Genomic DNA, 15,525 nt, shown 5'->3' on the forward strand with positions numbered 1-15,525 from the left:
GAGATTTTCATTCATTCTAATTTTTAGACATTTTTACTTTTAGATTTTCATTGATTCTAGTTTCTTTAAGAAATTGTAACATAATGCATTTAACAGAATAAGCTCTATTTAAATTTTTTTTATTATAATTTATAATTATAAACCCGCTTGTAACATAATACATTTAACAACTACAAACAATTACAACCCTTTGCAAATGACTCAATGTCAAATTGAAATGACACTCTTTGCAAATACAAGGGAGCAACAATAGCTATAGGTTGGTTTGTGATTGTATATATAATAAGAATATTACTACATAATACATTATGTGTGTACAATCACATTGCCAATTTTTCACATTGCCAATTGTACAATTTTTTCAAGGAGTAGGGAAATTTTTTCCATCTGCTATGTGTAGTAATAGTATGCCAATGTTTGATTGTCCATCTATCTTGATATGCTGGCTCTTGATTCCTGTAACAATTAACATTAAACAAAGTTGAAATTAAATCCAAAATTTGAAATTAAAGAGCAACAAGTAACAAAATGATTATAGTACTATCACTTACTAAGTTGTTACTTATTAGTGCTATCATCTATGAATGCCATTGACATCAATAGTAACAGTTCAAGAAGATGACCCAACTCCAATGAAGTTCTTTAGGGTGCTCCATTTTGCATCATTTGGAAGCTCCATTTCTTTGAAGTTGTAGCTAAATAGTTGTAACCTTGTCAACAATGAATATTTCATAGAGATAGTTTTACATGAATCAAGGAATTTATCTATAATTGCATTCATTGTTGATAGTGGTTTGATGCAACTTGCAATTCTTTCTAGAGTAGTTTCCTCAAGCGAGTTGCCTAAATTAGAATTCACGATGTTCTGCAACTTTTTCATGTAATCTTCTTTTCCAATGAATCTGCCCTTTGAGTTAGCTGGATTTGGTAATCCAACATTTAGCAAGTTCAATATGTTGTGATTCATCTTCATCAAGTCTTTGGAAGCAGATTTGAGAGCTTCATTTATTTCCATTACTTGTTCACAATTGTGGCAGACAACAAAGGACATTACAGAGGCATCCAAGCGATTGTTTACTCCATGGTTTGCCAAATCCCTGTCACTGGATCTCTGCACTTTACTCAAAATTTGTTTAGCATGATTTTTAAAGGAATTGTTGAAGATTCCTCTTTTAGCCTAAACATATTTTTTTACATTTTCAAAGAGAAGTCTTGATGCAAGAGCATCTTGGGTTTGCTTGCAATCTTGTATGTTTGAGAGGGATTTTGGTTAAAGGTTATGGAGCTTGGTGAATATTGGTGCTTGACATACACTAGGATCTTGGCATTGTCTTGGGAGCTCGGCATGGTCTATGGAGCTTGGCATGGTATATGGAACTTGACATGGTCTATGGAGCTTGGCATGGTTTGGAAGCTCGACATGGTCTTTGGAACTCGGCATGGTCTTTGGTTGCTCGGCATGGTCTGAGAATTTGGTGTCTATTTTAGGCTGTATAACTAATTTTCCACAAGGAGTTAAAGGATGAAAATTTCAGAGATTGAAGAGGGCCTAGAATTCTACCTACGGTTAGAAGCTCGAGTTCTAATTCATTTGGAGTTAGAAGATATCACTATTTTACTAAGATATCAATTTTGGAAATTTAATTGTTGTAGGAGGCTGACTTGTGGCATTTAATTTATGTATTTGTATTTAATTTTTGTTCTAGGCCGACTTGTGGCTTATATTGGTATAAGTAGGGGTTCAGGGGGGAGTCTTTAGGCATTAATCATCCATTGTGGAGAAAAGGAGGAGCTTGGGAGAGTGAATTTTGAGAAGGGCTAGTAGCTGTGGCTTGGAAAACAAGGAGAATGCTTAGTGGGCTTGTGAGCTCAAGTTGAGATCTTCCTTGGAGGTTTCTACCAAAGTGTGGATTTAGACTAGCTAGGGTTTGGGTTTGGATCTTGAGAGATCTTGCAGAACTATTACTTGCTTTATATCTGGCCATAACTGGGAAGGCCTTACAACCCGACACATCACATGTTACCAGTTATATTTTATGAATATATTGTTATGATTTGGTATCAGATCTTGCATTGTTGCTTCTTGTTGTTGTGTTTGCACTACATGGTTATATAGTTGCAGGCTAGGACATCTCCTTTGGGGACTCCCTTACCTTGCACTACGTCAAGTCTAAGATTGCTATTTAAATCAAACTATTAAAAAAAACTATCATTGTTCTTCATTATTTTTTCTCTATTTTCTTGTTTGATAAACTTAACCGTGTTTATTATAATATCCTTCACATGATGGTCTTCAGAAGATGTCGTTCTATTTTGTGCAATTACATTCTCCATCTTTTTCTTCATTTTAGACATCTCTTTTTCACTCTTTTTTTATATTTCCTCTAGTTGCCCTTGCCAATTAGTTGCTTTCTTCCTCTTATCCTCCAATTTCTTCTTCAAATAATGGATTGTATTTGTAGTAGTTACCTCTTTTTTCTTCTCATCCTTGAGCTCCCTTTTTAAATCATGGATTGTCTTTGAAGTGGACTCCTCCTTTTTCTTCGCATTGTCCAATTCCTTCTTCAAATCATGGAGTGTTTGGGTAGACTCCTCTTTCTTCGTGTTCTCAAATTCCTTCTTCAAATTCAGGATTTTCTTTGCAGCAAACTATTTTTTTTTTGCGTTCTCCAATTCCCTCCTCATATGGTGGATTGTATTACTGCTTGCAGTAGCACTAGACTCTATTTTCTTCACATTCTCCAATTCCTTCTTCAAATCAAGGATTGTTTTTGTAGTTGACTCCTCTTTGTTTTTCATATTCTCCAATTGCTTCTTCAAATTGTGGAGTGTGTTTGCACTAGACTCCTCTTTTTTCTTCTCATTCTCCAATTTCTTCTGCAAATTATAAATTATCCTTGTCTTAGACTCCTCTTTTTTGTTTTCATTCTCTAATTCAATCTTCAAATTATTATTTTCCTTGACAGCAGAGTCCAGGTCAGTTTTCAATTTATTATTAACCTATGCACTACTCTCTACAAACTTGAACAACTATGCAGTAAAGGCTTTTTCATGCTGAATTCTTTTTTGGCACTTATCTATTTCTTTAGTCAAATTTTGCAATTGTTCATTCATCTTTTCTTGTTGGACAATTGACCCTATAGGAGAAGAATTATTTATCCTGTTTTGCAATTCTTTGAACCTATTGTCTGCTGCTTTCTCCTTGGCCTTTAGATTATCAAGGTCTGCTTGTAACTTTTTTATTTCTTTGTAAACTTTTTGTTTTCCCTCTTCACTTTCAAAAGTGTAGAGTAGACCATTTTGTTGCTCTCTTTTGATATATTGATTTTTTCAATATTTTACACTTTTGACAAATCCTTTTGAAGACTAGTAACTTGTAGATTGTTACAATTTATTACATTTTCTGGTGGATTATTATCTCTACCCAGGGGCATAACAACCTGAAGTTCATCATTTCATTGTTTGGATCATATGTTGGAAATATTCCGTTAGTAGATCCCTGACATTCAACAACTGCATCACTTTTCAAAGTCTTCATAATTTGCCTATTTCTTTCACTTGTCTATTCAAACTTTGATGCAAACTCGTTTAAACTAAAATCTAGGTTTGTTGACACAATTGAGTGTTTGAAAGGTAAATTATTAGTTGTATTGTTGTATGTTTCTCCAAATCCAATTAAACTTACTCCACATACAATTGTATTTTGAGGATTGCCAACATACTAAATATGACCCATTCCAAATCCTAACATTTTAGGACTATTTTCAAGGTTTTGTACAGAAGCTACTGGTGCATACATTGGTGAAGTAACCGCTGACATTTTTTGTGGTGTAATTGTCATAACTTTTTTATTTTTTGCACAAGGTTCATCCATGCTAGTGCTAGTGGGATCAACTACAACTAGATTTGAAGATTTAACAAATAATGTGTTGGGATGTCCTTCAAAAGTAGAAGTATAATGTTTTTTCCCCTTTCTAGATAAGTTATCTCCAATCTCATTGGAGAGTCCAATGATTAGTTTACTTCCTCTTTTGGGTGGGTCTAGTACTGGAACTAGATTCCAAATCCCTTCACCACTTGCACCAATGGGCCTTATACCCACATAACCCATTTTTTGTATCATAGTTGCCTCCTTAACATACATTTGTTTAGTAGAATCACTTATTTGAAGATTAACAATATGTCTACCCCCGATTGACCTGGAATCCTGAATACCTTGAATGTCGGATCAGACTTGAAGTCCTTCTATCTTTCAATATCATTGTTACTGCAACTACCAAAATTATATAGTACAGTTGGATGCTCTTTATTAAAATAATTGCTGAAAAGTTCATCCTCCTTAATTTTCTCAAAACCTGCCGATGTCATTGGTTCACCCAAATTTTGCCTCATTTCCAAAAATCAGTCATCTTGGTTTAACACCACAATTCAACTAGCATGCCTCTTTAATTTCTTTCGGCATAGACCTCTTAGAAGGTTGAGATGCTTTCTTGTAGAAATTTAAGTATGTCAAAGGCTCTAATTTGTGTGACTCTGATATGTGCAATGTCATAATTTGGGATGACAATTCTTGCATTGAAATATTATTCTCTGTTGCATGTTTATCCATCTCTTTCTTAACCTCATCCCACAAATCCTTGTTTTTTAACTTTTCTATCAATGACATCTCCTAATGTTGATATTTGCTTGTAGAGTTCCCATTGACAATAAGTCTTGTTTTTATTATGTTTAGGAGATCATAATCCTAGTGACTGGCAAAATCAAAGCCAAAAAAAGTTACCAATTCATTTGCCACTTTGAAACCCTTTCTCTCAAATGTGAGGCTTCAAATTGCGAAAGACAAGGAAGGAAATATCATTTTCTTTTCTTGTCCAGTGAAAAGTTCATCTATGCTCTCCATCTGCCATACATATTCCAATGCAAAAAATCTTTTTGTAACATGCATTGGAAGTTTGTAGGGTTCAATCAGTGAACCATAAAACTTTAAGACAATGTACTTTTCCATGAAGAACTAGTCAACCAATTGAATATGACTTCCTAGTAGAATGCAATCTTTATAAGGCATAAACAATCTAGGCATCGCAGTGCCTGTGATTTTTTAGTAAATAGGTACCAAAAAGAAGTCTACAAAATGGTTTTAGTTTTTATTGTTAGAAATCATCCTCATCTTATGTGTCCACTCATATATTGGACTTGGAGTCTTTGATTTCTTTTGGGTTTTCTCATCAAATTTATAGACCTCAATATCAAGCTTGTTGTTCTCTGTCTCAAATATTGGGTGATGCTTTGCCAAAAGAAGGTAGCACAAGTAATTTGTGAACCTAAATGTCTTCGTCTGGCCTGTAGTTGTAGTTCATTTAATCATTAGTAATTGTTGTTGCATAGATTCAACAATGTGCTGAACAAAATTATATCTTACATCTACCTTCTTAACTGATTGACCTCGACAATGGATATTATAAATCATTTCAAGAACATTGGCCCCCACTTCCTTGTTACTTTCCAATCCTAGACAAAATAATAACAAAGAAATAGTATTCTAAACCCATGGCACAAAAATATCATATTGATAAGGAGGCTTGGGGCTTATGTCCAGTGTAACACTAGTAGAGGACTTTGAGTTTATTAAACCCTTAATATATGAATCTTGAAAAAATCTTTCCAATTTTTCATAAGCCTATGCTAGTTTATCCAAGTCAATGTGCTCGTTAAATGTTTCCAGTTTAAACCCTTGCCCTAGGTCTAATAGAGTGAAAGATTCACTCTCAATTATGGATAAAATTTCCTCTTGAGTGTTTTGGTTTACAATTGCCTTTCTATTTTCATCATAATTTTAAGCAAATAGCATTACAATTTTAGGACAAGGGAATACTTTGGGTACAACGAGGTTTGCTAATCCAGTAACCAAAGAAACTAGTTTATTTGTATGTGCACAAATACTGTTGTTATATTTGTAATAAATTCTCCCCTTCTGCTGATGTTTCCACTTATTAAACAATGATGTCTAATTTCCATGATTCCAAAATCTCCATGGATAGTAGGATAAAAAATATCATGACAGTCATCGATGAAACCTAGGGTTTGTAGCACTTGCCTGAGTTCTTTAATGTCTTTCTTTTCCTTTATGCTTGCACTCGTAGGGGAGGTTTTTGACTTTGTTTTTCCCATGCCTGCTACTGGTTATTACACAAAATTCTTCTTCCAGCCCTATTTAACAAAATTGTAAAGTGTAAACTTAAGACAATTAAAATCAAGATTTCTATTGCTGCAAATTGCATTGATTTAAAAAAATAAAATTTAAATACTTAGAATTGAGATTCAATAATTGGTGTTGTCCTCTGATACTCAAGTTTCACACTTTCAGAATTCAGTCTTTAGAACACAAAATAAATTTTGTCAGTCTTTGAAAAGTTGAAATTTGAAAACCCTATCATATTAAACTCTTGACTTGTAGAACTTTCAACTTCATACTCTAAAAACATAGAAGGTTAATAGTTAAAAGTTAGAATGAAAGTATTAAGTAATTAATGGTTTTAGGTACTTTACTAATACTATGTACAATGTACATGTAAGTGACATAAAGACTCAATAATGTAGTTTTGTACATAACTATAATAATAAAAAGTAAAAATTTATTACATTAATATATATTTTAATTTTGAAATTTGTTCAATGTTCATTTTAAATAAATAAATCAATAGAAATCGAACTTAATTATCGATATGATTTTCGGGTCAATTTGTGGCATGCTATCGCTGTTGTTAAGAGTCATCCGGAATTGTGACACTTGTTAAGGACATGTGTCACAATTTTGGATGTTTCTTGACAACAATGATGGCAGATTCAAAATTTACCCAAAATTCATCCTGGGTGGGCTAGGCCATTGTCGTTGGCATTGATCTGCCTTTTACTTAATAATCATGGCATTGCCAAGTTGGGATTAAGTAATATTTTTTTAAAAGACTAAAAAAATTATTAATAATATTAACAGTCCTAACACTTAATTGAGCTTTGCAATGACTAGACACATGTCACAATTCTAGATGAATTTAGGCACGTGAAAAAACATTCTCCAAATTGTCTCGAAATTCATCTTGGGCCTTTGATCTTTCTTTTAGTCAACGGTTGAAATTTCGAGTAGAATTTTCGAGTACACGTGTCCTGAATTTGGGTGTATATGTATATGTATATGTATATGTATATGTATATATATATATATATATATATATATATATATATATATATATATATATATATATATATATATATATATATATATATATATATATACACACAATATAATAGTTATAATATAATATAAATAAAAGATTTTTTTATTTATTATATAAATGATTTTTTTTTCTATCATAAACTTTTTATTGTAAAGATGATATGAAAAATTCAATGAAGATATATTAAATCTTATAAAATAATTTTAGTGCAAGATATGAAACAAGTGCCACATAGTGGCTTAGTACTTGCCTTTAGTTTTTATATAAATCTAATTTGAATTTAATAAATGTATTATAATATATAAAATATTTTAATTAATTAAAATGTTATATAATTATATTTTTCTGTAATGATGTTAATTTAAATTTAAATTTTATTCATAAATATAATCATTGATATATATGTTCTATTACATATATCATATGGTTATAATTATATTATATTATATGTTCTATTATATAATAAGTAATTATAATATAATAATAGTAATATTTTTATAATAATAATAAATCTTAAATAATTATATAATATAAGTAATGTTATATTATAATTTATAAAAAAATACATTATTAAAATATAAAATATAAACCAATGCACTTACATTAAAAAAAGAAATATTAACATTAATGAATCACATTGAAAATGAAATATTTATCTCTTATATCCGGCCAATATAAGATCTAAATGAATTCATCCAATCATAACTTAGAAAAATATTTTATAAAAATTTTTAAGTTAAATTTTTTGCATCTATGCTATGTAATATATTAGTTTGATAAAAGAAATTACAATGATTTATTCTTACTCATAAAAATAGGAAATAAATTTAATCACTAGTTAAAGTCTAAAATTCAAAATGTATCACAATAGTATCTAGCCCTAAGCCTACTGACAAGTACTAATAATAAATTATAATGACAATAGTTTAATTCAAATAAAATAATTAAAATTAAAAAATATAATTACAAATGCTATATTTTTATTCATATTTATTATTTAGTTTCAAAATTAAAATGTAATATAGTTTAATTATCTATAAATTATTAACATATATTGATAATTGTGATAATTGTTTATAAACATAATTATTAATAATTTTAATCGAGTCTTGACACTTAATTGTCCCCAGATGAACGTAGGCACATGGGAAAATATTTCTCAAATTAGCTCGAAATTCATCTCGGACTGTCGATTTTTTTTAGTCAATGGTCAGGATTTCAGGGAGAATCTTCGAGTACACATGTCTCGATTTTAGGTAGAAATAAAATTTAACTTCAATCATTTAAAATTTGGCCTGAAATGGAGCCACAATCATTGAAAATAATTTAAATAGCATATTAATTAATATAGAGAAAAATATTGAAATAAATATTGTTAAAGATATTGTTATTAATTATTGTTATTATATTTTAAAGTTTACCATGTCAAAATCATGATGTTAATTTAATTATTTACATAATATTATATATATATAATTTATAATTATTATTATAATAGTTATGATATAATATAAATAAAGGATTTTCTTTTCTATTATAGAAATGATTTTCTTTTCTATCATAAACTTTTTACTGTAAAGATGATATGAAAAATTCAATGAAGATATATTAAATTTTATAAAATAAATTGTCATACGATATGAAATAATAATGACAATAGTTTAATGCAAATAAAGTAATTACAATTTAAAAATATAATTACAAATGCTATATTTTTATTCATATTTATTATTTAGCTTCAAAATAAAATGTAATATACTTTAATTATCTATAAATTATTAACATATATTGAAAATTGTGATAATTGTTTATAAACTATTCTTCAACATATAAAATATTTCATAATGAAAAAATGTTAAGTGATAAGATAGGTATGAAATAAAAAATTGACACATAAATTATCAAAATTTTATTTAACTTTGTTAATGTTATAATCTTTAGTTTTCCTTGCAATCTGCTCTTATTGCTCCATTTGTTTTAACCAATCAGATTAAAGAAAAATAGTTTTAAAAATTACAAAACTTTTAATTTGATTATTTTCAATTGAATAATTTTTACTATAAATCATTAATCAAATATATTATATGAAACCATAAAGGGATTGTTGAAACCCTTTTTTTGTTTCTGAGTTCTAACTTTATAACTATTAATAGTTAATTATTTTAAACAAAGTTGCAGACTAACATTTCAATAGTGCATTGAGAATCAAGATGCCAAAAATAAATTCGTAGACTAATAGAAAGTTGGAACAATGATTTGAGAAGCCAAAAACTATTGTTTTCATTGATAATATTTTAGATTGTACAAAGCATAGATATTCAAAATAGCTGATTAAACTAGCTTGGTTTTACTATTTCATAATTTACATTAAACGACAATGCCCAATACAAAGAAAAAATAGATATCTTAAAAATATTTTTTTGCCCTAGGGCAATGCCGCAAAGGTTAAGAAAATGGGATTTAGGAAACAGGGAACAGGGAACCAGGGAACATGGAGGCTAAAAGCATTAGTGAGCTAAGGGGCTGAGGGCTTGAAGCCTTCAATCAGAAAGGTCTTCAAGTCCCTCCCTGAGGAATCTTTTGGAGAAGATGATGTTGCTGAATTCGTCCAACCATGTGAAGTCAGTCTCGTTGACATCGTCCAACAACCACCACTTTTGTAAAAAATCCCTTCTGAGCCGTGCCCACTTTTGATGGCGAGTCAATTGCCATTCATTCATCTTGAGTAGGAAAGGATGCTTTTTTATAATGCTCCCTATGCCTTGCTCCCAACACTTGTTTGCTACATCTACAAAAGAGATGCTAATGCTTGACCCTGGTACCTGCTCAGCCAATACAAGAATTTTGACATCATCTTCTAAAAATGTTATGCAGAAGCATTAGAATGTCTATTTGACTACCTCCAAGGCAGAGAAGAGACACGAGGAAGTAAGAGGTAATATCTATGGACACACAATACCTCTTATCATTTCTTAAGAATTCATGGTGAGGACCATGAATATAACATGGTAGATAAAAGGACTTTGGGCATCTAGCTTGCAAACCATGGCAAGGACATCGTCAGGAATCCTGCCCAAAAAAGGGCTTTTGCAGAGCCATTGTAGTGCATTTCAGGCAAATTGGCATATCCATGACTAAGACTCAAGAAACTCTACAAACTAAATTTTGATTGAAGAATTTGAGAAATGATAATGAAAGAGGAATTGAAGAGGCTATTTAATGGCAGTTGCATTAAATTCTTTGCCATTCACGATCTTTCATATCTTATTTTTTCGTATTCCTATTAATTTTTAAGTGTGCAAAATGTCAAAATGTACTGGCATTAATGTCAGATAGTTGAAAGCACTTGACATTGAGTAAATTCCAATTAGAGATTACTGTGCAAAATTTTCCACGTGTCTCCATTCCAGAGAATTTCATGCAACTCTAAGTCTTTTCAAGCAAGTGTCCCCAAAATGCATTTTCTGTTGTTGATCTCTAATTAATCGACGATCAATAAAACTATTGTATTTACTATTAACAATACGAAAGTGATGGTAGCCGATTTGGTAATAGTGAGACGTAATGACGTCATGACATTATTAATAATAGACCTAAGACAATATGCAAGTTGAAACTTGAAGTTACTACTTAGTAATCAGTACAGTCACTAGCCAATACATGTGCAAATTCACTTTTAGATTAAACAATTTTTCAATTTACCACTAAAGATTAGCTAAGACCATTATTATTCATTTTCCTAGAAAACAAGTAATTCGCCTCTGACATTATTAATTCATTTTTGGTAAGGGAAAAAATAGCCATCATTTATTTATATGTAAGCAAGAAAAAATATTAGTTCGCCACATTTAAAATGGTTTTTGCTAGGGCAAGAAAAAAATTTCCAACATATAATATTATATTTCCCTGTATGGAACAAAAAATTGTCCTCGACATTAAAATTTTCCTGCCCACAAAATGTTGGATTCGCTAGAATTTTAGGCTTTTTTTGAGAGGGGTTTCTTGAAGTTATCACTGTAGAGGTGCTCAATAGAAGCCTTGGAAACCTATTGAGGTGTCTTACAAAGGAGTATGGACAAACTTGAGATCAACTCCTAGGATAGGCAAAATATGCCTATAATGATACTATGAACAAGACTACTGGAAATAGTCCCTTTGAAATAGTTTATGGCCTACACCCTAGAGGCATATTTGTGTCCAAAGAACTAAAGGATGGAGCCAAGAGTAGTGGTTATGCTGAAGACTTTGCACACTCCATGAAAGAGGTGCATGAAATAGTGAGAAGGACTTTGCAAGAGAACATAACAAAGATCAAACAGAAGGTGGATGAAAGGAAGAAATATGTTCAATTCCAGGTAGGAGATCATGTTATGGTTCATTTGAAAAAAGCTAGGCTACAGAAGGGAGTACCACATAGGTTGTAGATGAGAAGATTAGGGCCATCTACCATTCTAGCCAAACATGACAACAATGCATGCAAGGTTGAGCTCCTTGAGGATATTGATTTGTCTCCAATCTTCAATGTTGCAGATTTGATCCTTTATAAGGGTCCTACTCCAGATCTAGAATAGAGCCTTATAGAGGTCATAAAGGAGGTAGAGGACCTGAACTTGACTCCTACACCACCTAAAAAGGCATAGAAGATACTTGAGTCTAGGGCCTACAAGAAGACCAGACATAAAACTTACTATGAGCATCTAATCAAATGACATGGATAAGAAGATGTAGAGGCCACTTGGATCAAGGAGACTAAATTCAAGAAGTTGGGAGTGGATGCAAACTTGCTTAATCCAAGGGTGGATTGAAGTCTTTTCATTTGAGGAGGATGGTGCAGGAGCACCTAGGCTCATCCCTAAAGCTAGTTACAATTTTGGCTTGTACTGACCTTAGTCAAGTCAGTAGTGTTATTTTTGACCTTAGAAGGTCTTTCTTGTGTGTTGGTAGGTGGATTATACTAAGCTCAATCCAACCTAGATGTAAAATTTGTTGAAATATTGCTTGACAACATTTTGACAAAAAGATGTAAAAGTTGTCACAATGTTGCTTGACAACATTTTGCAACTTTTAGAAGTTGCATGACAACACTTGCAAAATTGGATTCTTTTCAAAGCATCATTATGGGTAGTTTCCATAATGGCCTAAAATCAAGGGTAAGGAATATTTAAACATTTAGGATCCTATTTCTTGAGGTAGAGGGTGATGTAATGCAATTTTGAAGTGGAATAGAAGCTTAGATTTCTGATTTGTAGACACAGTTGAGTTGTATTGAGTTTAAGTGTAATTTTATGGATTGTATAGTAGGAGTTAGTGTTGGAGTTGTGCAGTGTTGTTACTTCTAAGCACTTTATGGTCATTACTAGATTTAATTTGAGTTCATTAGATTAGTTTTTAATTTTTTTTTGTAAATAGACTAGTTGTTGGGATAGAGTAGACAATTTTTTGGTTTTATGGCTCCCCCATAGTTGTCCATCGTGCAAATCATCACAACCTAGAGGAATATGGTAGGGAATCCATTGAAGGTTGTTTGTGTGAAAGGAGGATCTTAGGAAAGAGAGTTTTCTATTTTTAACATCATGCCCTAGGTGAGATCAGTGTGCTTGGCTAGGTGCATGAAAAAGTGAAATTGATGTGTCATTGCAGGGAAAAGAGGGAGAGCATAGAACAAATGATGGTAGACTTAGTAGTTCTACAGACACCTAGTAGTTGGATTAGGCATTGGCTAATCTATTCTGGTAGATTTTTGAACTGAAATCAGAGGACAACACAAATACAACCCTATTAGCCCTATTAGCCCTACATTTTAGGAATTCATTGTACAGATGAACTAGGAACCTAAGACCACAAAAATACTCAAGGTCTTAGAAAAGATTATTTGGATATCAAGTTAGTTTTTGGGGTTATTTGGAAGTTTTGAGAAAGAATTGGGAAAAACCCTCTGTTAACCATAGGAAATCTTGAACTCGACTAAAAAAGCCTAGATGCCATCTTATAATGGAGTCAGTTTGGGAGACAAGTAGCTATCTTAGTGATTAATACACCCCCTGTAACACTTGTGAAGATAATATGGTGAAATTGCACTTGGAGACATCCAAGAAAAAGTGAAGGATTGAAGCACCCATAATGATAGTTACCCCTCAAGGTGAAGCACAAGGAGAATAACTCATAGAGTTGAGTTAGGGAAGTATTAGGTGAGGATTTCAAAGACTTTTAAGGTCCTAGAAGTGATATTAGGATCTTGAGAAGGCTAGGACCAATAAAGTCTTAGATAGTAATCGTGCAAGCACACCTTGGAGTGAATCCATCTGAAAGATTAATTTAGCATAAGGGTGATGAGATGGACAATGATGTCGTTGCCTTTATGGAATATGCTAGAGTTCAACAACATGAGGGATGACCTCTAACATTGAGAAACTTCATCACTGGGATCCAAAAGTGTCTAATTTTTTTGATAAAAAAATGATATTGTTTGAGATGGATGTGTGAATTGACAAAAATCTTATTATTGAGGTTACATGATTGTCTATAGAAGACCTTAATTTTTTTTAGATATGGAAAGTATTCAAATGTTGTTGCCAAGAAGTTTCCTAAATTTGTGGATGAAAGAGTGGACTTGGTTAAGCTTTCTAAAAGAAACTATAGGGTAAAACTGAGGTCTATTTTGATAGATCAATTCATTATTGAGATTATGTGTGTTGCACACATTGCATATTATTTTTATATGATTTTATTTTATTTTATAATGTAATGTTGTATAACTAAGAGCACCTAGATGGATGTGCAACATGTAAAGATTCCTATGAGATATACTTGATGAGTTGTATTGTAACATTATGATAATATTTGATATAATTATTTAATATTTGAGAAAAATAAATTAAATGTTGGGTCAATGAGTTAGGTAGCACATGGTTTTAGCACATAGTTTATGTAATACCTTTTGGTGGTTTTGTAGGACTTGCTACTATATAAGAAATTGCAAGGGTAGTTTTTAAGACAAAAGACAAAAAGATAAGATTTGAGCGGGACAAGGCTTGACAAGTTAGCCAAGGGAGCATTTGTGAAGGTTAGAAACATAGCATGGGATGTGTGGATTCATGCTTATTCACATGGATTGCTTGGTTTTTTGCTATGGCTTTGAAGGCTTCCATGGTTGTATTGCAATGGTGTTTTTGTTGAATAATACATTATGGTGGATGCTTTTGGAAGCTAGGTTTTTCCCTTAATGAGAGTTTTCTAGGGTATATCTTTTGTCACATTTTTGTGGGTATATTTCCTATTCTCTTGCATGTGGATTCTAAGTGTTTTAATTACATATTTATTTTAGATCTATTATGGTTATGTGGAATCAATTATATTTTTGTTGTAAGTTTTCTTACAAGTGGTATCAGAGTTATGGTTTTATTGTTATAACCTTAGATTGAATCCATGAGAGGATAAAAGAAAGGGCAAAATATATGAGTTATTTATTGCAGATCTAAGAGTTTTAAATTTTCTATTATGATGGCATCTTGGTAGATTTTGGGCATGTGAAATTGTTGGTCAAATATTTTTTTTTTGGATGTTTCATTCAAATATGGATTTTTTCTTGGGTGGGGGGGAGCTTGTAGAAATGACCTCTTAGACAAAAATAGAGCTCACCATTAGATCTAGGTTAATGTTTCCATAAATTTTGATATATAATATGCCCTAGTTTGGCCATGTAAAGGGAACATGATTTTTTTAAAGTTTCAGTCATGATGATCATCAAATTTAATTCTATCATAATTTTCGTCACAAAAAATAAAATCACAGTGAAAATGAAAAAAAATGTCTTAATAAAATGACCATAACTTTCTCTCAAGATATTAGATTTTAGACTTCTTACAGTCATTGGAAAAATAATTCAGAGCACTACAACTTAGTGTAGGTTTGATTCTATGATTTTTATATTTTGTCAAGTTTTAAGAGCCCAAAAGTTAGATGTTAATTTTGAGCACATATTAGGGCATAACTTGGGCATATGGAGTCAAATTTTAGACTTTGAGTAGTCAACGAAAAGCTCTTAGAGAGCTCTATACATTGGTTCAGAATTGGTGTAGGTTTGTCATGATTTTTTTGGTGATATATTGATCTAAATGGTTTATGCTATATATTAATTGTGGTAACATTGTGAGTTTATGACATTGTATATTTTAGAGATTTAGATTTTATGTCATTGTATACTTAGTTCATAATTCATATTGGTCTTATGATGATATAGTTATCAGTGTTTGATTTAGATATGTATAATAACTTCTTGGGTCTACAAGTTGTG

The 15,525-nt window shown here is 31.4% G+C and overlaps 1 protein-coding gene across 3 annotated transcripts in view; it reads left to right on the forward strand.

The window, feature by feature from the left end:
- The window catches only part of LOC149552460 (Rab3 GTPase-activating protein catalytic subunit), a 184,730-nt gene that overhangs the window by 166,807 nt on the left and 2,398 nt on the right, over positions 1-15,525 (forward strand). Inside the window, exon 14 of one of the 3 annotated variants that reach the window (XM_089788025.1) lies at positions 14,185-14,232. The exons of the other annotated variants lie outside the window; for them this stretch is intronic. Within the exon in view, the coding sequence (XP_089644151.1) occupies positions 14,185-14,217 (33 nt within the window). The 3' untranslated portion in view covers positions 14,218-14,232. Of the gene's footprint in view, positions 1-14,184; positions 14,233-15,525 lie in introns of those variants that run through there. 3 annotated transcript variants of the gene reach the window in all.

The sequence above is a fragment of the Cupressus sempervirens genome, chromosome 6, assembly GCF_028749045.1.
Source record: "Cupressus sempervirens isolate cs-2001-9-10 chromosome 6, ASM2874904v1, whole genome shotgun sequence".
Taxonomy (NCBI): domain Eukaryota; kingdom Viridiplantae; phylum Streptophyta; class Pinopsida; order Cupressales; family Cupressaceae; genus Cupressus; species Cupressus sempervirens.